The sequence below is a fragment of the Syzygium oleosum genome, unplaced genomic scaffold (genome assembly GCF_021117445.2).
Source record: "Syzygium oleosum isolate NSW1041296 unplaced genomic scaffold, Sole_v2.1 Sole_v2.03, whole genome shotgun sequence".
Classification (NCBI taxonomy): Eukaryota; Viridiplantae; Streptophyta; class Magnoliopsida; order Myrtales; family Myrtaceae; genus Syzygium; species Syzygium oleosum.
The window spans coordinates 18,173,799-18,197,576 of NW_026607487.1; the positions used below are offsets into that span (position 1 = coordinate 18,173,799).

At 43.5% G+C, this 23,778-nt stretch overlaps 2 protein-coding genes and 2 pseudogenes across 2 annotated transcripts; 3 read left to right on the plus strand and 1 right to left on the minus strand.

The window, feature by feature from the left end:
- The first annotated feature begins 4,420 nt into the window (after nt 1–4,420).
- Nucleotides 4,421–6,706, plus strand: LOC115671922 (cytochrome P450 71B36-like; annotated as a pseudogene).
- Nucleotides 6,707–9,399: 2,693 nt separating this feature from the next.
- LOC115671920 (cytochrome P450 71B10-like) lies at nt 9,400–11,748 on the plus strand. Its single transcript, XM_030593619.2, has 3 exons — nt 9,400–10,156; nt 10,492–10,834; nt 11,037–11,748. Exons 1-3 carry the CDS (start codon nt 9,555–9,557, stop codon nt 11,646–11,648), a joined length of 1,557 nt encoding a protein of 518 aa, XP_030449479.1. The 5' UTR covers nt 9,400–9,554; the 3' UTR covers nt 11,649–11,748.
- Nucleotides 11,749–16,470: 4,722 nt separating this feature from the next.
- Nucleotides 16,471–18,710, minus strand: LOC115671924 (cytochrome P450 71B2-like; annotated as a pseudogene).
- A 1,989-nt stretch (nt 18,711–20,699) lies between these two features.
- Nucleotides 20,700–22,929, plus strand: LOC115671921 (cytochrome P450 71B10-like). Its single transcript, XM_030593620.2, has 3 exons — nt 20,700–21,351; nt 21,688–22,030; nt 22,138–22,929. The coding sequence occupies exons 1-3, from the start codon at nt 20,789–20,791 to the stop codon at nt 22,774–22,776; spliced, it is 1,545 nt and encodes a 514-aa protein (XP_030449480.1). The 5' UTR covers nt 20,700–20,788; the 3' UTR covers nt 22,777–22,929.
- Nucleotides 22,930–23,778: the final 849 nt, after the last annotated feature.

The following is a 23,778-nucleotide window of genomic DNA, read 5'->3' on the forward strand; positions in this document are numbered from 1 at the left end:
GAAGAGAGAGAGGTGGTGCAAGAACAACGACTAACATGACTCCGTTTATTTGGCAAAAAAACATTTTCTCATTTCCGGTATTTGGATCACTTAAGAAAATAAGTCAACGAAAAATATTTTTCTAATCAACAGAAAATCTATATTTAAATTCAAAAAATAATTTCCTATTTAAAAATCGAAAAACAATTTGAAAAATGTGATTAGATATCGAAGTTTGGATTAGATTCTCTATGTTTATATTTGGGCACGAGAACCCCAACGCTTGTTTAGGGGTCCTTGACAACGGCCTGGGGCTTAAGACTCTGGACTGTTGCCCAACTCCTAGGCGCTCCGGCCCAAGTCCAGAGAGGCTGGGCCAAAGACCTTGATACTCGTGCACGGATCTCTAACACCCGAGCCCGGGTACATTAAGGTCGAGCTGACCTTGCGCTCGGGACCGGGTCCATCAAGGCCGGAATCATGATTCCAATGCCAGTGCCCAAGTACCCGGGGCTCGGGCCCGTGTCCATCGAGGCTGCACTTGTGTCTTTGTCCATCGAGGTCGGGCTCGGGACCTCAACCTCGGCACCCGGGCTCGAGTCCATTGAGGCTGGGTCTGGGACGTTGGCGCTTGCCCGGGTCAATCAAGGCTAGGCTTGAGACCTCGGTGCCTATGCTCAAGTTCATTGAGGTCGGGCTTGGGACCTCGGTGCTCGAGCTTATACCAGCGCCCGGGTCCATCGAGATCGGGATCAAGACCCCGGAGCCCGTATCTTAGTCCCTGTCACTCGAGTCCATCGAGGCCAGGCTCGGGTCACCCGCGCTTGGGTCGGGGTTCATTGACTGAAAATCTATGACATTCTCCTTAACTAAATTCGGCGACGCCCTCGTCATGAAAACATTCGATTTGATCGGGAATTGCCATAGAGATTCCGCCGATTCCCAACTTGCTTTGCTTTCGGGTAGTCCTTTCCACTTCACCATATATGGATGAAGACGGGGGTAATGTTTTTAATGGACATACCTTTCGGCAATAATGGATTCAACTTCCCGATCTTGTGTGACTCGAATTCCGATCGGTGCTTGATGTGACTTTGTCTACTCGGGATTACCCGTGTCTTTGTAATACAGCTTGAGAATACTTAATACTTATATGGAACACCGGGTGGCATTTAAGCTTTGGAGGAAGCTCAAGCTTGTAGCCAACCTTCTCAACTTGCTTTAAAATTCGGAAGGGACCCTCATTGCGTCGAAAGAGCCCTTTATAGAGTTGTCCCCTTGTCTTTTGTAGCAAGTAGAGCTTCACGAGGACAACGCCTCCACCTTGATATTTGGCCAGTCTCCTCTTCTTAACAGCAAATTTCTTCATTCGTTTGGTTGCCTTGTGAAGACACGATCGGGCAAGGTCAATCCCCTCTTGCCACTCCTTGGCAAACTTGAAGGCTGAAGGAATACTACCTTTGTACCCCATGGCTATGGCATTTGGGGTGAGCGGTTGGTGACCTATCACCATTTCGAACGGACTCTGGCCAGTCGACTCATTTTTGTATAAGTTGAATGAGAATTGTGCCACATCGAGTAGTTTATGCAATCCTTTTGGCTTATGCTCACGAAATGCCGCAAGTAGAGTTCGATGAGTGCATTGATCCACTCTGTTTTTCCGTCGGTTTGAGGATGCATGCTTATGGAGAAGTTCAAATTTGACCCAAGTAGCTGAACAATTCCGTCCAAAACTTGCCAATGAATCGGCCATCTCGATCACTAACAATTTCTCAGTAATCCCCAATACTCCGCAATGTTCTTTAGGAACAATCAGGCGGCTTTCTTTGCGGGGCATATTCTAGTAGCTGGGATGAATACGGTGTTCTTAGAGAATTGATCCACAATTACCATGATGGTGCTGAATCCATTGGACCTGGGTAATCCGACAATGAAATCCAGGAGACGCTCTTTCATGGGTGCTCGAAAATGGGGAGAGGTTCCAAGAGATCTGCTGATGCCTTGTGCTCCATCTTGTCTTGTTGGCACACAAGGCAAGTCCTCACATACGCCTCCACATCGTCGTGCAAGTGAGGCCAATAATAATTCTCCTTCACAAGGGCGAGCGTTTGATGCATACTTGGATGACCCGCCCATTTGGAGTCGTGGCTGTTGTAGTACAGGACATAAATGTGATGGCCTCTGGTGAACAATAGGCCATCCTCGTGCCAAAATCTCCGCGTCTTGCCCTGTTTGACATATTCTAAGAGATTCATAGTTTAATGATCATGGATATACCTTATTGGATGCGATCCACTAGGGCGCTTTGTGGGAAACTCATGACTGTGAGTTTGGACTGTCAGCTTAAAGCATCTGCCACCAAGTTGGTCTTACCAGCTTTATACTCGAAGGAGATGTTGAACTCCGCAAGGAAGTCATGCCGCCGAGCTTCCTTTGGGGATAGCTTCTTTTAAGTTTGAAAAGTAGCTCGTGTCGATTCTGTCGGTCCTGACCACGAATCTCGATCCAAGAAGGTGGTGTCGCCAAATCTTCAAGCAATGCACCACGGCCGTCATCTTCTTTTCTTGGACGGTGTAGCGCTTCTCCATCTCGTTGAGCTTTTGGCTTTCGTAGGCGATAGGATGGGCATCTTGCATAAGAACCCCTCCAATAGCAAAGTCCGATGCATTCATGTGGACTTCAAATGGCTTGGAATGGTCGGGTAAAGCCAAGACGGGCTCCTCAGTTATAGCCTTCTTCAAGACCTCAAAGGCTTCATGACATTGCCCACTCCAATCTCACGATCGGCCCTTCTTCAACTAGTCGGTCAAAGGTGTCGTAATGTGAGAGTAGCCATGGATGAATCGTTGGCAGTAGTTGGCCAACCCAAGGAATGACCGGAGTTCGGGAACCTTGGTTGGCGGTTGTCACTCGAGAATGGACTTCACCTTCTTTTGATCCATCCAAATGGCACCATTGCCAATGATGTGACCCAACTCATAACATATCAAATCTTTATTGCCTTCAACACATGAGTTCAAAAATTCATAGAAGAAATAACACCACTCATTTAGGAATGCCCAAAACCAAACAACATAGCTATAAGAGCCGATAATCTCGTAATCTTATCAATTAAACGAGAATCAACGTCAGAACCAAGTAAAAACTAGCTCAACTACGAATAGGCTAAACTAAGCTAATCATTAAGAAAATGACTCACGTGTTAACAAATCGCTCGCCCAAAGCGATTATTCAAAACTATCCGCAATGCGAAATTTGCGCTTGAAACTCTAAAATTTCACTCTGACTAAAACGTTACTTTAAATCAACTACCGTCAAACCCCATAGCTCCATAATGCTCCATTATTTCCATGTAATTCCACGGCTTAATAACTCAAAAATTGGATTTCGCAATTCAAATTTCACATAATTCGGCATGTAATATTCTTTGCCCGACTTGTGTCGCGTTACTTTACTGTACTTTATTTTTTACTCTCTTTTCTATTATTACTATTGTCGTGTTTTTTGTGATTATTCTTATATTGCTTTTCATGTTATGATTCGTTTTTCTTAATGGAATGGTTAGGTTACATTTTGGGATTCTAATAAACACAAAGACATCACACGGACACTTTGGGCGCGAATAATAACCATTATGTTTTTTTATTTTTCTATTTTTCTGTTGCCGAGAACGGGTTTTGAACAAAAATTCGTTTGACAATGTAACTTCATTTTTCTATTTCCGAGACAAATTTTTAGCCTAGAATAGGTTTGGAACATAAATGAGAATTAGAAATTTTCTACTTTTCAATTTTACAACAGAAACAGAAATAACAACTCCTTTCATCGCTCGCTCTCACCAGCCACCGGGAACAGAAATTTAAGAAGGCCTATCAAATGAATTTCTGTTCCAAGAAAAGAAATTTTATCTCGTTATCAAACGCCACTTTTTACTTAGAAACTCGTTCAATAAATAGAAATAGAAAAATCTATTTCTAGCCAGAAGTTGTTCCCTCGAACAAAATGATTATTATTTGCACCCTTAGCAGATGAGAATATTAGGATTCATAATGCGACAATTATCAACTAATAAATCTGCATCTTACGACGAGAGAACTAAGACACTATACTAGGATACAATCGAACCCAAAAATGTTAAAATAGGAAACCTTAAACTAGGAAATATCAAAGAAACATCAAATTGGGAAATAGGAAATCTTAAACTGGGATATATTAAAGTAGAAAGTCTAGTCAAATTAGGAAACCAATCCACTAAGAAACATTCTTTGATTCAGTTGAATCAATTTTGTGGCGAACATCTTCCTTACTTGCATAAAAATCAAATGGTCTTTAATTGAAATGAATGCTCCTGCATCATAACACTCTCACCCCTCCCACTACTTAGCCACCACAAATTTCCTAAACATTGTAAGTGCTCCTACCGCACATCACCATTTCAACAATGACCGTTCACATCCTCTTCACATGGCTTGCTCTTTCCCTTCTTCCCCTCCTCCTCCTCCTCCTCTCAGTCAAAAACTTCAACAACAAAAGACAAGCCGCCACAACGACCACGACTACGAAGGAGCAGAAGAATAACCCCCCTCCAGGGCCTCCACCACTCCCCATCATAGGCAATCTCCACCAGCTCGGCCACTTGCCTCATCAGTCTCTGTGGGAACTGTCTAGACGGTATGGCTCTGTCATGCTCATCCATTTCGGCGGGGTACCCACTGTCATCGTCTCTTCCCCTAGTGCCGCTAGGGAGGTCCTCAAGACCCACGACCTCAACTGCTGCAGCCGCCCTCGGCTGGTCGGCACAGGACGCCTCTCTTATGACTACCTTGATATATCCTTCGTGGAATATGGCGATTACTGGAGGGAGCTGAGGAAGCTGTGCGTGCTTGAGCTGTTTAGCACCAAGCAAGCTCGGTCCTTCCATTACGTAAGGGAAGAGGAGGTGGGTTCTATGATTGAATCAATTGCAAAGTCAGCACATTGTGGAACTCCGGTCAATATGAGCGAGAAGTTTATGGCTTTGACGGCTAACATCACTTGCAGGTAGGAACTAGTGATGTAGTTGATGAGTTGAGTCGAGTCAAGTCGACTAAGTTACTGCTTGAAATTGACTCGATTCTTCAAAGTTTGACAATATAGTGAGCCTGGTTCTTTGAACTTGAGTTCAACTCGTCATGTTTTCTAGGTTCGAACTTGACTATAGTTGATTAGACTCGATTGGGTTTACGTGCTACCCAAGTTATTTAGCTGTTACCAAGTTCAAATTTGATTCAAGCCATTGCTCCAACTAGGAAATCCGACCCAAACTCTGAAAAGAATTGAAGCAAAGCTTGTCTAGCCTCAGAGCCAAGCATGAACCGCTCCCAAGTAACTCGACTTGTTTGCACACCTTACATGCAGGGTCGCATTTGGGAAGGCATTTCAGGGGCCGGAATTTGACGATGGAAGCTTATTGCATATGATTCACGAAGCATTGGCGATGCTAGGAAGCTTCTCGGCGTCTGATTTTTTCCCTCGATTCGGCTGGATAGTGGACAGGTTCACAGGGCTTCATTCGAGGTTGGAGAAGAGCTTTCACAATTTGGACGTTTTCTATAAAAAGGTGATTGGCGAGCATCGGAACGCAAATAAGAGCAATGAGGAAGAGGAGGACATTGTCGATTTGCTGCTGAAGATGGAGAGGGATCAGACTGAACTTGCAGCAGTTCGGCTCAAGGAAGATAACATCAAGGCCATCTTGATGGTACATCATACAATCTCTTACATATTCCCCAAGCAGATCTAGATCATATACACAATTGAGAAACAAACTTGAGTGTCTGTAAAGGGCAGGATCCAATTTAAGAACTTCTAAAGTGAATAGTCGGTCTCTCGAATATAAAAGCACCACGGTAAAATTGATGTACTTGTCTTTTTTTGTGAATTATGACTTCATGTACACTATCGGGATATATTTCTAGCTGGAGTGGACACCAGTGCACTTGTCATGGACCGGACAATGGCCGAGCTCGCCAGGAACCCGAGGGTGATGTGAAAAGCTCGAGAGGAGATCCGGAGTTGCGTTGGAAACAAGAAATATGTTGTGGAAGACGACCTTCACGGGCTCAAATATCTCAAATTAGTACTCAAGGAGGTAATGAGGCTACACCCTCCAAGCGTACTCCTCATCCCGAGAGAAACAATGGGCCACTTCAAGCTGTTTGGCTACGATGTCGACCCGAAGACCCGTGTGCAGGTCAACGTGTGGGGCATCGGGCGGGACCCGAGCCTGTGGGAGAGCCCGGAGGAGTTTGTGCCCGAGAGGTTTGAGGACAGTCCGATCGATTACAAGGGGAATCATTTTGAGTTGTTGACGTACGGGGCGGGGGGGAGGGTGGCCAGGGATTTCGATGGGAATGGCAGTGGTCGAGCTGGCACTTGCCAGTGTCTTGCACTTCTTCAACTGGGAATTACCGGAGGGGATGACAGAGAGAGATGTGAGCATGGAGGAAGGGGCTGGCCTGACCGTATTCAAGAAAGTGCCTCTCACACTGTTGCCAGTTAAGCCATCGCATGAAATCGATGCATGACAAAGTCATCGTTGAACAAAAACACCAGACACGATCTTAATTATGATCAAGCGTCTGAATGTTGCACATAACAAATTTGTAGAACACAACATCTCCTTGTGTATAATAACCGAGACATAGTCGAGTATGTTGATTCTACGGCAATAAATAAACAGACCATTTTGAGGAATTTGTGATTTGACTATAGAAGAGACGAGAGATTATCAGTTGAGTCACTTGTGCATTAACAAATTGTATATGTCACCTGTCTGTGGCGACCACTGTGTTGGTGGTCATTGCGTTTGTTGCGGTGGTTAGAGCAAATCGAGATCCTCGATCTAATCTCAGTTGCAAGGAAGCCGTCGTTGCTTCTCTGCCAAGGTTTACCACTATCGCAATGTGTCGTCCGTCAACTATAACCATCGTGCTGGTGTCTCAAATCTAGCAGCAATGCATAGAAATTTCAAGCGACCACCACGATGGTGGTCGTTGAGTCGTGCGACCACCGTGGCGGGGTCACCTAAAGGGTGCGATCATTGCGCCATGGCCGTGCAGCGACGCCAACAGTAGCTTTGCTTAGGATATGCAATTTTGCAATATAATGATGCTTTTTAAAAGCATAGGGATCATTTGAAAAAAAAAGAATAATGAGACGGGTTTCAATGCCATTACACCTTTTTTTATTTTAATAATAGTCAATGATCTCCATAGAATTCATTTTAAGTAGGTTTCATCCCTATGAGCGTAGATAACACGCCCTTACACTGGTTTGGTTGGTGTACATGATGGAACGGGCCTTTCCACTCTTTGATGGAATCGTAATTTCTCCTTAATTCCATTCCTCATTTCTATATAATCCATAATTCTAAATTATACTTAATAAAAAAATGATTTCAAATTATAGTTAATATATTATAGTTGATTAATAATATGATCAATATTAAATAATTTTAATAATTATAATTAATTTTTAAGAACGGTCAGTCAATATAGTATTCGATTATAATTATAACATACTTTGTGTGATAAATTGTAATTGTGTTTAATATAACAAAGTTATAATAAAGACAAGTATAAAAAAATTTAGTGAAAATGGAGAGGAAAGAACCATCACTTCCTATATGTTTGTCCGGTCCGATAGAAAGATGGTGATGGGGTGGCTGGCAAATGCGGAACTAGAACGATGAAGATGAGAATGACGCGGATGTTCCTCCATTGATCACGCCCAATAATAGGCATGACGGAGAAAAAAAATAAAATTCCCTGTGAATTGAAGAGAAGATGCAAATGTGAATTTATAGCGAATTTTATTTTCCTTAATTTTATTTAGAAAGATGGGTGCAATGATGATGCAAACCTTCCTTCGATCCAGCCACTATTTTATTTGTAATGCAAATCGAGTTGGGATAGCATGAGTTTAGATTGTTGCGTGTTGGAAATAATCCATTCACTCGACGATATTTATAAAATAGGGATATGTGCACTAGAAATCCTAAAACTTATGACAAAAGTGCAATTGAGTCGCAAAAGGTGCAATCGAATCTTAAAACTTGTCAAATTGGTTCAATCGAGTCCTAAAGTTAATGCCGTCTAATTTACTAAAGAAAAATGCTGATGTGTTTTGTTTATTATTTTTCTTAAGACACGTGGTGATGACGTGGCGTTCAATAAGCGCCACGTCAGAAAAAAATTAAAAATATATAAATTAAATTAGAAAAAAATTAAAAAAAACCCCAACCAGCAGCTGTTGCGATGGCCAAGCCCTCGCCGGTGGCTGTCGCCACAGCTGCTGGAAAGGGTTGGCGGAGGTCACCTAGGCCTTCTCGAAGCTCGGTGACCCTCGCCGGCCCCAGGCGAGCCGCCGATGAGGGCCTGCAGCCCCCAATCTAGGGGAGGGCGCGACCGTCGCCCCAGATCTGAGCGAGGGCCGGCAACCCTCGCTCAGATCTGGGGCGAAGGTCGCGCCCTCCCCCAGATCGGGGGTTGCAGACCCTCGCTGGGGGCTTGCTAGGGGCCAGTGAGGGTCGTCGGGCTTCAGGAAGGCCTAGGTGACCTTCGTCAACCCTTTGTGGCGGCTATGGCGGCGGTCACCGGCGAGGGCTTGGCCACCACCACAGCCACTGGGTGGGGTCTTCTTCTTCCTTTTTTAAAATTTTTTTCTAATTTAATATGTATTTTTTAATATTTTTCTAACGTAGCGTTTGTTGGACACCACATCATCGCCATATGTATCAAGAAAAGTAATAATAAGACATGTTAGCGCTACATCAGTATTTTCCGTTAGTAAATTAGACGGCGTTAACTTTAGGACTCGATTGAATCAATTTGACAAATTTTAGGACTCGATTGCACCTTTTGCAAGTTTTAAGACTCAATTGCACTTTTGTGACAAGTTTTAAGATTTCTAGTGTACATATCCCTATAAAATAAGATAGAGATGAGACATACGTCGACCCTTTTCAATAATCTTTCCTGTCCATTATTTGACAATTACTCATTATCAAAGCAACGTGCTTTATTGGAATTTTCTCAATAAAATTTGGAGATCATTGATGTTTTTAGGTTTTCTTTATATGATTTGAGAAGTCAAACGTGACCGATGCATATGGCCTTTACTTTTCGAGGCCCCTTGGTAGCTGATGATGTTGAAACAACTTCAATCAATTGGATGGAGCGATAGATTACAATTGAAGATCAATATCTTTTTGACGTCAACATGATATCAAAGCAATCATACTATCAACTAACAGCCAAAGGGTAGATTAATCAAATCTGAAGTGTAACTTTCACCTGGAATGTTAGGTGAACTGCACCAATTTCTTCTCCACCCAAAAGAGTCACCATTTCGATCTTTTGGGATATAGAAAAAGTCATCCCTCAGAGATCAGAAAGGCATTCATGTCAATTTCGGCAACTGATTCTTCTGCATCCCTTTTGTGTTAATTTTAACTCTCTCCCCTCACACTACTTAGCTACCCCAAACTTACTCAACATTGTAAAGCATCCTCACTGCACATCGCCATCCCAACAATGGCTCTTCACATCCTCTTGACATGGCTTGCTCTTTCCCTTCCTCTCCTCCTCCTCCTCCTCTCGGTGAAAAATTTCAGAAAGAAAAACCAAGCCACCACGTCGACTACGACTACGACGATGAAGGAGGAGAAGAAGAACCTCCCTCCGGGGCCTCCGTCACTCCCCATCATAGGCAACCTCCACCAGCTCGGCCACTTGCCTCACCAGTCTTTGTGGAAACTTTCTAGACAGTATGGCCCCGTCATGCTCATCCACCTTGGTGGCATCCCCACTGTCATCGTCTCCTCCCCCAGCGCCGCCGGGGAGGTCCTCAAGACCCATGACCTTGAATGCTGCAGCCGCCCTCGGCTGGTTGGCACGGGACGCCTCTCCTATGACTACCTTGATATTGCCTTCGTCGAGTACGGCGATTACTGGAGGGAGCTGAGGAAGCTGGTCGTGCTTGAGCTGTTTAGCGCCAAGCGAGCCCAGTCCTTCCGATACGTCAGGGAAGAGGAGGTGGGTTCTATGATTGAGTTGATCACGGAGTCAGCAGAGAACAGAACTCCGGTCAATATGAGCGAGAAGTTTATGGCTCTGACAGCTAACATCACTTGCAGGTAGGGCCTAGTTGATGAGTCAAGTCGACTTACTGCTTGAACTCCACTCTACTCTTTGAGATTTGACAATTTATTGAGCCAGGTTATTTAAACTCGAGTTCGACTTGCCCATATTTTCTAGGTTCGAACTTGACTGTACTTGATTAGACTCGATTGGGATTACGAGCTACCCAAATTATTTATCTATTACCAAGTTCAAACTTGATTCAAGCAAATTCTCCAACTAGGAAACTTGACTCAAACTCGAAAAGAATTGAAGCAAAGCTTGTCCAGCCTGAGAGCCAGGCATGAACTACTCACAAGTAACTTGACTTGTTTACACATCTTACATGCAGGGTCGCATTTGGGAAGGCGTTTCAGGCGACGGAATTCGACGATGGAAGGTTAGTGCATATGATTCATGAAGCCTTGGCAATGCTGGGAAGCTTCTCGGCATCCGATTTTTTCCCTCGATTCGGCTGGATCGTGGACAGGTTCACGGGGCTCCATTCGAGATTGGAGAAGAGCTTTCGCAATTTGGATGTTATCTATCAGAAGGTGATTGACGAGCATCGCAATGCAAATAAGAGCAACGAGGAAGAGGAGGACATTGTCGATTTGCTGCTGAAGATGGAGAGGGATCAGACTGTGCTCGCGGGGGTCCGGCTCAAGGAAGATAACATCAAGGCCATCTTGATGGTACACCATGCAATCTCTTACATATTCCCCAAAGTAGATCATATACATAATAGAGAAGCAAACTTGAATGTCTATAGATGGCAGGATACAATTCAAGAACTTCTTAAATGAATACTCGGTCCTCTTCTTGAATATAAAAGCGTCTCGGCAAAATTGATGTACATGTCCTTTTTGTGAATCATGACTTCATGTACGCTCTCAGGATATATTTATAGCTGGAGTGAACAGCAGTGCACTTGTCATGGACTGGACAATGGCCGAGCTCGCCAGGAACCCGAGGGTGATGCGAAAAGCTCGAGCGGAGATCCGGAGTTGTGTTGGAAACAAGAAATGGATCGTGGAAGACGACCTCCACGAGCTCAAATATCTCAAGTTAGTACTCAAAGAGGCAATGAGGTTACACCCTCCAAGTGTACTCCTCCTCCCGAGGGAAACAGTGGACCACTTCAAGCTGTTTGGCTACAATGTCGACCCGAAGACCCGTGTCCAGGTCAATGTGTGGGGCATCGGGCGGGACCCAAGCCTGTGGGAGGGCCCAGAGGAGTTTGTGCCCGAGAGGTTCGAGGACAGTCCGATCGATTACAAAGGGAATCATTTTGAACTGTTGACTTTTGGGGCGGGACGGAGAGGATGCCCGGCGATTTCGATGGGGATGGCAGTAGTCGAGCTAGCGCTCGCCAATTTCTTGCACTCTTTCGACTGGGAATTGCCAGAGGGGATGACAGAGGAAGATGTGAGCATGGAGGAAGGGGCTGGCCTGACCGTGTTCAAGAAATTGCCTCTCATTCTATTGCCGGTTAAGCCATCGCATTAAATCAATGAATGACAACAAAAACATCATACACCGCGTTAATTGTGATGAAGCGTCCGAATGTTGCCCAGTTCTATTTTATAGCAGACAAAATTTCCATACATATAGTATCCAAGACTCAATTGAGTATATTGCTTGCAAGGTGTTGTCAAGTGATTGAACAATAAAATAGATAGAACAAGGAAATAAATCGAACAACTGGATTTATGTGGTTTGTGTAAAAGCAATGAACTAACAAGACGAGAATGGGTGGCAATTGCCAATAAGTGTTTTGTGTTTTAGTGATAGAATTTCTTTGTTACATACTTCGGCTATGCAATGTGGTGTCTTTAGATAATACAAGCTAGGGTTACATAATTGATGAGGGACGCAATCACGATCTCTTCTCTTTGGAAAGAATTGATCTTGCTTGATGAGCAAGTGGTGGAGAGACTGTAGCTGAATCAGGACACGCCATCGTTTCCTTTGACACCCCCCACAAGCTGATGTGGCGGAACAAACAGTAAGCTTGGACTGTAGAAGTCAAAAGCGAGCCGTGGAGAGCCCTTTGGTGAAGATATCGGCAGGTTGATCGATAGTGGAGATGTACTGAACATGCAATTGATTTTTGGCGATTCATTCTCGCACAAAGTGGTAATCAATTTCCACGTGCTTTGTCCAAGCATGAAAGATGGGATTCCCTGTCATATAGATGGTTGAGATGTTGTCACACCAAAGAACCGGAGGGCCTTGCCAAGAGACACCGAGATCGCGTAGGAGAGCCTCGATCCGAATGAGTTCAACAGTTGTGTTGCCTAAGCTTTTGAATTCGACCTCTGTGCTGGATGGGTTGACCGTCCGTTGCTAATGCGTCAGTGGGGGAACATAAAGGGGGTAACTCCAATGATGCTGGTGGGGACACAATTGATGATACGTCGGTGATGGGACTAGCAAACGGAAAAACAGTCTCATCAAAGATGGCGTCTGCAACTGTATAGAACCTTCGTTGTTGTGGAGAAAAGCAGCGATAGCCCTTGACACCTGAGGAATATCCCAAGAAACTACATCGATGTGACCTGGGCTCCAGTTTGTGATTGGCATAGGGTCGTAGGTTCGAGTACACAGCGCAGCCAAAAACCCGAAGATGCTCAATGGATGGTGCGGTAGAAAAGAGTACTTCCCAGGGACTGCGCTGCTGTAGAACGGGAGTAGGCAGTCAGTTGATAATGTGAATTGCACTTTCAAAAGAAAAATCCCAAAATTAAGAGGGAACAGACGCATGGTGCATCATGGTCAGACCCATTTCAACGACATGTCTATGTTTGCGCTCGGCCGAACCATTTTGAAGGGCTAGGCGAGGACAGGATGTCCGTTTATAAATGCCACGCTCCTTTAAAAGGTGCAGAAAGAAATTCTCCGGCACAGTCACTTTATATGGCTTTAACTTGGGTATTGAGCTGGTTTTGAACAAAATTTAGAAAGACCACGAAGATATGTAAAAATTGATCAAGAGAGTTGAACACATAAAGCCAAGAAAATTTGGAGTAATCATCAATAAAACAAACATAATAGTTATTGTTTTGATGAGACGTTACAGGAGCCGGCCCCCAAATGTCAAAATGAACCAATTCTAGGGGAGCCTTGGATCTATGAAAAGTGGGAGGATGAGGATGACTCTTACTAGATGCACATGCCGAGCAAGTTGGTTGAACAACTGACGACTTATTTAACATGCGAGAAATAGTAGAATATGCAGCATGACCTAAATGATGGTGCCAACGGACAAGGGAGCTGAACTGAGATAGGTAATAAGCTAAAGGAGAAAGCTCGGACTGATCAGACAGTTGATAGAGTCCCCGATTAAGGTTCCCTTGGAAGAGAATCTTGCCCGTACGGCGGCACTTCACAGAAAAACAATTAGGTGAGAAAATGAAATCACAATTGTTTTCCTGTGAAAATTGACGAACGGAAAGTAAGTTTTTCTTTATAGAGGGAACAATTAGGCCATTAGACAAACGAAAATTTTGAGAAACAAGAGTACCTGTATGGGTTATGGGGAGGCTAGACCCATTACCTATGGTAACATGTTGGTTGCCTGTGTAGGGCTGAAGATAGGACAATTGAGATGGATTATTTGTGACGTGGTGTGTGGTACCGGAATCTGGATACCACGGGTCTAAAAAGACTGACGGTGGTGGTGGAATTTCAGCAATGTGGAGCTGTGGTGCCGAGCATAAAGATTGTGGTGGAGGCCCACGATCACGGCACACGTTGGCTCGGTGGCCAAAGCGATTGCAGAGTTGACATTGAACGCTGCCCCTCCTTTGATTTATGTAATTGCTTGCATTTGGTGAGTAATTTGGGGCTGAATTTCGTGGGCCAAAGTGCTGTCCACTTTGCGGAAATTGTTGCCCAGGTCGTGGTGACCTGTCCACGCAAGAAGGAAGCTGTTGAGGTGCTTGGTGTGCTGTCCGCATCATGAACGCTGCTAGAAGGGAGGTGATGGGCTCAAGCAAATCAAGTCGTGCCTCATGAGCCAAGAGCAGCCCGTGTAGAGACTCATGTGTAAGGGATTGGTATTGACTTTGAACGGAGATCGACACTGCTAAATTTTGATATTCCGCTCCGAGTCCCCTGAACAGGTGAGTTTGATATTCTTATGAAGAGATGTTCTCACCAATCGAAGCAAGTTGATCAACAAGGAAGGCTGCTTGTTGTAGATATTCCGTGATTGTTTGATTTCCCTTGCGGAGAGTCTGAAGTTGCATTCGTAGATGTGTAGCGCGGGCATTGTTATGTGCTGCATATGATTAAGCCAAGAAGACCACACGGCTGCTGAAGAGCCTAAATTGGAGAGCTGTGCAACGATGTTATCAGCTGTGGAATTGAGAATCCACCCCAAGGCAATTTGATCTCGGGTAAACCATGTTTCATATGCTGGATTTGGTGAACTTTTGGTGACACCATTCTCGTTGATTTCAGTGATAGTGTGTGGAGGGTATGGTTCGGTTCCGTCCACAATTGACAGGAGTCGACTGGCCCGGAGAAAGGGGAGGAGGCATGCCTTCCATATGATGTAATTGTCTCCGGTTAATTTGATACCAACCACAGGACATGTGATTGATCCATATGAGTCCCCTGTGGGATGGATGAGAGGACATGGTGGGACAGCATTCTTGATGAGGTCAGTTGGATTAGCAACACTTAGGATTGGGTTGCTTATTGTTTGATTGCGAGCAGCTGCGTTTGGGGAAGATGGGGATGAATTTGACTCTGATTGGTTTGCCATTTATGCTTTCGCAAGATATGGCTCTGATACCATATAAAAGCAATGAACTAACAAGATGAGAATGAGTGGCAATTGCCAATAAGTGTTTTGTGTTTAAGTGATAGAATTTTTTTGTTACATACTTTGGCTATGCGGTGTGGTGTCTTCATATAATACAAGTTAGGGTTACAAAATTAATGAGGGACACAATCATGATCTCTTCTCTTTGGAAAGAATTGATCTTGCTTGATGAGCAAGTGGTGGAGAGATTGTAGCTGAATTAAGACACGTCATCGTGATTTTTTCTCTTTGGAAAGAATTGATCTTGCATGATGAGCAAGTAGTGGAGAGATAGTAGCTGAATTAGGACACGTCATTGTTTCCTTTCACAGTTTGGTAGGTGTGACCCTGTCCACTGGGGGAGAAGTACATAATTCCACTATAAATCAAGCGATAGCATAGAGATTGCAACCACATTTGAGTCACTCAGATACTTTCAGTGTTTTCTAATCCCCAATTACACCCAATAACTCACACGGTGTTTAGCCCACATAATTTTTCACGAAATAGTCTCTCAATCCCACGAAAGTTTTACACAAAATCTTAACACAAGATTTTTACGACTTCAAACACTTCGAATGTAATACACGAGCACAAGCTCATCTTAGATACTCGTGAAGATAAACTCCAGATGGCATTTCATTGTTGCATGAAGTATAATACATATGCTACACAACTTATATATTTCCAATCTTGTTAGAGCAATCGACTAATCGCATTGTATTAGGGCGATTTTCTGTTATATCGCAATAGTATATATACCGAGACATGAGGCTCTTGAAGGTTATGGTAAGAAAGTTGCTGGAACTCTAAAGATTCTATAGAATATGTAACAAATTTTCTCCATCAGGATCTTCCGCCACTGGTTTGTGCAAGTCAAGTAATATTAATTTTGTTTGGCCAAAAAGAATAGTATTTGACTAGAAATCAAGGGCTTGAGCCTTTATTACCTCATTTGGAAAGACTTCCTACCTTCTAACACACTGGTGAGACTGTAATGACAGATTTATACCTAAATATGGACTGAAGAGTTATAACCCAAATCAAACATTCCGCAATGGGTGTGAAATCACTTATTATAAGAACAGCTCTAAGAGGAATGGCCGTTATGGTTGTTCCTCCCCACTGTATTATAACAAATAAAGTCTGCCAAATAAGTCACAACTAATTAAGCAAAAGTTTATATTCCTTCGATTCCACAAATCACTATTCACTGGTGTTAATTCATAATTTGGAGTTTGGATCTTAAAAGGCAAGAAGTCGCATTGAATTACACGAACATTTTTATACTAAAATCTGCTGTTCATCCTCTTTTAAGTTTGAGAGATCGATATTCTTTTAATACATTTACTTCTTGTGAAAAAGAACAACTAATACGTTGGGTCAACAAATCTGGATTTAATTAGAAAGTGCCAATGTTTTGGGAGATTATTTCAATTAATTACGAGTATGCTTCAAATGAATAAAAGCTATATTACTATTCTCGAACGAGTGAACTTTCTAATGACACGTTATAACTCATCTCAACTTGGGGCATCACCCTCTTATTAAAAAATATTACGGTAAAAAAACATTCAATGTTGAATCAACCCATCCAAGTAAAGACTTTTAACTCTCAAAGTAATTTGCACAAATGGGATGCAAATAATATTTGTTAATGCACAAGTGACTCGATCAACTGATGATCTCTCTTCAATAGTCACAATGCACAAATTCGTCATATGGGTCTGTTTATTAATTGCCCTAGAAGAAATATACTCAATGAGTCTTATTTACTATAATTATGGAGATGTTGTATGCTAGAACAATGCACCATACGACTTTACGACGTTTGATCATAATTAAGTATAAAACGCTGTGAGATATGACGGTTTTCGTTTAACGACGATTTCGTCATGCATCGGTTTCATGAGATGCCTTTATCAGCAACAGAGTGAGAGGCACTTTCTTGAACACGGCTAGGTTAGTCCCCTCTTCCATACTTACATCTCCCTCTGCCATTCCCTCCGGCAATTCCCAATCGAAGGAATGCAAGACATTGGCGAGTGCCAGCTCGATCATCGCCATCGACATCCCGGGGCATCCCCTCCGTCCCGCCCCGAATGGCAACAGCTCAAAATGATTCCCCTTGTAATCGATCAAACTGTCCTCGAACCTCTTAGGCACAAACTCCTCTGGGCGCTCCCACATTCCCGGGTCCTGCCCGATTTCCCATACATTCACCTAGACACGGCTCTTTGGGTCGATATCGTAGCCAAATAGCTTGAAGTGGCCCATGGTTTCCCTTGGAAGGAATAGTACAGGTGGAGGGTGTAGCTTCATCGTTTCTTTGAGTACTAACTTGAGATATTTGGGCTCGCTGAGGTCATGTTCTACGGCCCATTTCTTGTTTCCAACGCTACTCCGATCTGCTCTCAAGCTTTTAGCATCGCCCTTGGGTTCATGGCAAGCTCGGCCATTGTCCAGTCCATGACAACTGCACCGGTGTCCACTCCTCCTAGAAATATATCCTAGCAGTGACCATAAAGTCATGATTCACAAAAAAAGACATGTTTATCAATTTTTGCCGTGATATCATTTATATCTGAGGAGGATTGAGTATTCATTTAAGGAGTTCTGGAATTATATCCTGCAATATTTTGCTTCTCAATTGTGTATATGATCTGCATTAGGTAATATGTAGAGATTGTATGATGTACCATCAAGATGGCCTTGATGTTATCTTCCTTGAGCCGGACCCCTGAGAGCTTGTTAAAAATTTTTAGGTTGTGCGGAAGCATGTTTGATATCGATGATAGTTTGTGTTTTGTGATGTGTGCAAGTGTATGTGTGCATAGCATAGTTGATGTAGGAATGGACAAGGGACAAGGTTTATGGGACAAGCATAGTTTCACTAGTTTATAGAAATGATTTTACAATAATTGAAGGAGGTGTTGTGATGAAAGAGCCACATGATATGGTCTTTTAGTTCGTCCTCCCCTCTCTTTACTTGAATGGGTTATGGCCTTTTTATAGGCATTTCCACCGACTAATTACAGCCGCCCTAGAGGATTCTGAACTCCCTCATCTCTTAGACAATTCTCAATCTGGATTCCTCTGGAATGCTGTCCACGTCCATGTTTTTCTTCAGCCCACTATTTTTGACTTTAGGTCTTCCTTTTCAACTTGGACACTTCTTGTTGTTCACGTTCATGTCTTCAAGGTTCAGCTAGCCACAACCATTCTCAACAATTCTAGATAAATCCATTTTACTTCTTGATTAAGCTAGCTGAACACTTCTTGAGAATTCTAAAGAATTGGAAAAATAGATCACAATTTCCAACACTCTCCCTTAATCCATTTTCGTGATATTCCAAGCATATTTCTAAGTATCTTGGACATACCTTGAAATTCTTCTCGTAGTTTATCCCATGCCTTTTCACGATCTTCATTTCACGATACCTTGTATCCTCTTGCTAGACCTCTAGCACTTGCTTTCAATTTTTCCAATGATGTTGCCATCAAAATTGTTTCTAGTTGTAGTTGTTAGCTTTGGCTCGGGCTCGGGCTCTGGCTCTAGCTCTCGTAGGCTTTGGCTCCGGCTCCGACCCTGGCTCTGGCTCTCGTAAGCTCTGGCTTTAGTTATGGCTTTGGCTCCGGCTCTGGCTCTGTTGGCTCTCGCTCGAGCTTGGGCCTTGATTTTAGTTGAGGATGGTGAGGAAGAACGTCCAAAACCATCTCACATGCCTGGCTTTGATTTCTTGCTTGGTTAGGACAAACGACCAGAACCAAACAATCGTGCCTACCATGTGAATTTGAAATTGCACGGAAGTATGGTGTTTGATATCAATGATAGTTTGTGTTTTGTGATGTGTGTAAGTGTATGTGTGTATGGCATAGTTGGACGTAGGAATGGACAAGAGGCAAGGTTTATGGGACAATCATAATTTCACTAGTTGATAAAAATGATTTTATAATAGTTGGAGGAGGTATTGTGATAGAGAGGCCACGTGATATGATCTTTTAGTTCATGCTCCCCCCTCTTTACTTGAATGGGTTGTGGCCTTTTTATAGGCATTCCACCGACTAATTACAGCCGCCCTAGAGGATTCTGAACTCCCTCATCTCTTAGACAATTCTCAATCTGGATTCCTCTGGAATGCTGTCCACGTCCATGTTTTTCTTCAGCCCACTATTTTTGACTTTAGGTCGTCCTCTTCAACTTGGACACTTCTTGTTGTTCACGTTCATGTCTTCAAGGTTCAGCTAGCCACAGGCCCACAACCATTTCTCAACAATTCTAGACAAATCCATTTTACTTTTTTGAGTAAGCTAGCTGAACACTTATTGAGAATTCTAAAGAATTGGAAAAATGGATCACAATTTTCAACGGAGCTCAGTCTGATCCCTTTCCATCTTCAACAGCAAATCGACTATGTCCTCTTCCTCATTGCTCTCAATTTCGTTCCGATGCTCTTCGATCACCTTCTGATAGAAAATGTCCAAATTGCGAAAGCTCTTCTCCAATCTCGAATGGAGCCCCGTGAACCTGTCCACAATCCAGCCGAATCGAGGGAAAAAATCAGATGCCGAGGAGCTTCACGACATCGCCACTGCCTCGTGAATCATATCCATGAACCTTCCGTCTTTGAACTCCGTCCCCTGAAATGCCTTCCCAAATTCGACCCTGCATGTAAGGTGTGCATACAAGTCAGAGTTTCTTGTAAGCGATTCATGCTTGGCTCTCAGGCTGGACAAGCTTTGGTTTGGAGCGTTGACTTGAATCGCGTCTAAACTTGTTAATAGCTAAATAATCCGGTAGCTCATAACACTCATCAAATATAATCGAGTATAGTCAAGTTTGAGTGTAGAACTCATGGTCAGGTCGAGCTCGAGTTTAAAGAACGAGGCTCGATATATTGTCAAACCTCGAAGAATTCGAGAAGTAATCAAGGCTCTGTTTATTTCGCGAAAAATGAATGATTTACAAAATATTTTCCTAAATATGATCGCTTAAAATAATTAACCAATAAAAATTATTTTCATTGCCGACAATAATTTATGTCTAAATATTTTCATGGATGATAAAAATATTATTTGTTAATCACTCATATATATTATATATATATCATCGCTCATCACAAGAAAGTTGGAGATACTGCCATGGCAAAAAGCCTGGATGACTCGTTTGACATCGAGCAACAGCCTAAATGCCAGAAATTGGTTGAAAACATGTATTTTTGTAAACCCATATAGTCCTTATCTAATTGAGTTTTGCTACTCTGAACCAATAACAAACCGTTTTTAATATTTTAACTAACCCACATGTAACTCAACTCACTAAATATGAGTTAAAAAGTGGGCCTTTAACTCATTTTGTTGTCTTCAGGCTTGATTTGTTTCGTGGAAAAAATAAATGATTTGAAAAATATTTACCTAAAAATGATCGCTTGCATCGCTTACAAAACATACTTATCATATTTGTCCTTATACGCGGCACTTGGGTGTTGATGCTATCCTAGTCCTTTGTCCCGTGACCTAACCTCCATTTCTTTTGTTGGGAAAGGACAAAGTTTGAGATTCATGATTAGTGTTTTTTTGCATACCCAAGCACCCGGTTGAGGTTCGATTTTGGGGACCACAAAGAGTCCACCCTAAAGAGTCCACCATTTTGATCTTTCTGGCTTGTAAGGAAAAGTCATCCCTAAGAGATGAGAAAGGTGTTCGTGTCAATTTCGGCAACTGATTATTCAGCACCCCTTTCGTATTACTTTTCACTCTCGACCCTCACACTACTTAACCACCCAAAACCAGTTCAACTGTGGAAGCATTCTCACTGCACATCACCCTCCCAACAATGGCTCTTCACATCCTCTTCACATGGCTTGCGCTTTTCCTTCCTCCCCTCCTCCTCCTCCGCCTCCTCTCAGTGAAAAGATTCACCGACAAAAGGAAGAACCTCCCTCCAGGCCCTCCGCCACTCCCCATCATAGGCAACCTCCACCAGCTCGGCCACTTGCCTCACCAATCCCTGTGGAAACTCTCCAGACAGTACGGCCCCGTCATGCTCGTGCACCTCGGTGGCATCCCCACCGTCGTCGTCTCCTCCCCCGCCGCTGCCAGGGAGGTCCTCAAGACCCATGACCTCAACTGCTGCAGCCGCCCTCGGCTGGTCGGCACGGGACGCCTCTCCTATGACTACCTTGATATCGCCTTCGTCGAGTACGGCGATTATTGGAGGGAGCTGAGGAAGCTGTGCGTGTTGGAGCTGTTTAGCGCCAAGCGAGCCCAGTCCTTCCGGTTTGTCAGGGAAGAGGAGGTGGGTTCTATGATCGATTCGATTGCGAAGTCAGCAGAGAGCGGAACTCCGGTTAATATGAGCGAGAAGTTCATGGCTCTGACGGCTAACGTCACTTGCAGGTAGGACCTAGTGGTGTAGTTGATAAATCGAGTGCTTGAACTCGACTCAATTCTGAGGATTGACATTATATTGAGCCTGGTTCTTTGAACTCGAGTTCAACTTAACCATGTTTTCTAGTTTCGAACCTAGCCTGGCTATGCTTAATTAGACTCGATTGGGCTTACGAGCTACCCTGATTATTTATCTATTACCAAGATTCAAACTTGATTCAAGCCAATCCTCCAAGGAAACTCGACTTGAACACAAAAAGAATTGAAGCAATGATTGTCCAGCCTAAAAGCCAAGCATGAACCGCTCACAGGTAACTTTGACTTGTTTGCACACCTTACATGCAGGGTCGCATTTGGGAAGGTGTTTCAGGGGACGGAGTTCGACAATGGAAGGTTAATGCATATGATTCACGAAGCATTGGCGATGCTGGGAAGTTTCTCAGTGTCCGATTTTTTCCCTAGATTCGGCTGGATCATGGACAGGTTCACAGGGCTCCATTCGAGGTTGGAGCAGAGCTTTCACAATTTGGATACTTTCTATCAGCAGGTGATCGACGAGCATCGGGGCGTGAATAAGAGCAACGAAGAAGAGGAGGACATTGTCGATTTGCTGCTGAAGATGGAGAGGGATCAGACTGAGCTCGCGGGGGTTCGGTTCAAGGAAGATAACATCAAGGCCATCTTGATGGTACATCATAGGATCTCTTACATTTTCCCCAAAGTAGATCATGTGTCACAGAAAAATTGATGTACTAATCCTTTCTGTGAATCATGACTTCATGTGTATACTCTCAGGATATATTTCTAGCTGGAGTGGACACCGCTGCACTTATCATGGACTGGACAATGGCCGAGCTTGCCAAGAACCCGAAGGTGATGCGAAAAGCTCGAGAGGAGATCCGGAGTTGCATTGGAAACAAAAAACAGGTCGTGGAAGACGACCTCCACGAGCTCAAATATCTCAAGTTAGTACTCAAGGAGGCAATGAGGCTACACCCTCCAAGTGTACTACTTATCCCGAGGGAAACAATGGGCCACTTCAAGCTGTTCGGCTATGATGTCGACCCGAAGACCCGTGTCCAGGTCAACGTGTGGGGCATGGGGCGGGACCCAGGCCTCTGGGAGGGCCCAGAGGAGTTTGTGCCTGAGAGATTCGAGGACAGTCCGATTGATTACAAGGGGAATCATTTCGAGCTGTTAGCGTTCGGAGCGGGGCGGAGGGGCTGCCCGGCCATTTCGATGGGGATGGGAGTGGTCGAGTTGGCGCTTGCGAATGTCTTGCACTCTTTCGATTGGGAACTGCCGGAGGGGATGAAAGAGGGAGACGTGAGCATGGAGGAAGGGGCTGGCCTGACCGTGTTCAAAAAAGTACCTCTCACTCTGTTGCCAGTGAAGCCATCGCAAGAAACCAATGCATGTCAAAATCGTGCTTAAACTAAAACATCATACACTACGTTAATGATGATCAAGCGTTTTAACGTTGCACAGTACAATTTTGTAGCATGCAACGTCTCCATACTATAGTAACCAAGACTCGGTTGAGTATCTTGCTTCTCAGGCAATTAATAAACAGATCCTTTTGAGATATTTCTGCATTGTGATTATAGAAGAGAGATTATCAGTTCATCGAGTAACTCTTTTTAAACAAATTGAATTTTGTATCCCGTGGGCAAATTACTTTGAGAGTTAAAGTTTTTTGGTTGCATGTGTTAATCCAACATCGAAAATTTTTATGGTCATAAAGTAAGAGGGAAATGCCCTTCAAAATTTCTTACTAAGACGAGTTGTAGCGTGCCATTAGAGAGCTCGGTCATACTGAGAATAGTAGTCTAACTTCTATTGATTCGAAGCATGCTCGTAATTAATTGAAATAATCTTCCGGAACATATGAATTTGCAAATAAAATACAGATTATTGACACTGCATATTTTTTCATAAGAAGCAAATATATTAAAAAGAATATCTGTCTTTCAAGCTTGGAAGAGGATGAAATGCAAATAATTTTACCATAAGCAATGGTCATGTAATTTCCAAACTCCAGATCCCGAATGTTAATAGCGATTTGTGGAATAAAATGATTTAAAAATTTTGCTTGATAGTGACTAGTTAGCCGGGGCCTTTGTTTTTTTCCTTTTTACATAGGGAGTGTTACCATACAGTCTCACACCTGCATAGGCTGCAAATGGCAATCATTCTATTTTAGAAATCAATTTCTGGCCATAAATAGATTTTTCTATTTCTGTTCCGTGACGAGTTTCTGAGCAAAAAAACACGTTTGATGACGACATAAAATTTCTGTTCCAGAAACAAAATTTTGTTTGATAAAGGCACAAAATTTATCTCTCTCGGGTGGCTGGCAAGCGAACGGCGGCGGCTGCGGACGGCGGACAGCTGGAGGAGGCGGCGGTGGACTGCAACGCGGCCAGTGCAAAGGAC

What these genes read in the sequence shown, in the direction of transcription:
- LOC115671920 (XM_030593619.2), top strand. Translation starts at nt 9,555, where the DNA reads ATGGCTCTTCACATCCTCTTGACATGGCTTGCTCTTTCCCTTCCTCTC. An exon ending in ACAGCTAACATCACTTGCAG is followed by an intron (nt 10,157 to 10,491) that starts GTAGGGCCTAGT and finishes TCTTACATGCAG; the next exon opens with GGTCGCATTTGGGAAGGCGT. An exon ending in ACATCAAGGCCATCTTGATG is followed by an intron (nt 10,835 to 11,036) that starts GTACACCATGCA and finishes GTACGCTCTCAG; the next exon opens with GATATATTTATAGCTGGAGT.
- LOC115671921 (XM_030593620.2), top strand. Translation starts at nt 20,789, where the DNA reads ATGGCTCTTCACATCCTCTTCACATGGCTTGCGCTTTTCCTTCCTCCC. An exon ending in ACGGCTAACGTCACTTGCAG is followed by an intron (nt 21,352 to 21,687) that starts GTAGGACCTAGT and finishes CCTTACATGCAG; the next exon opens with GGTCGCATTTGGGAAGGTGT. An exon ending in ACATCAAGGCCATCTTGATG is followed by an intron (nt 22,031 to 22,137) that starts GTACATCATAGG and finishes GTATACTCTCAG; the next exon opens with GATATATTTCTAGCTGGAGT.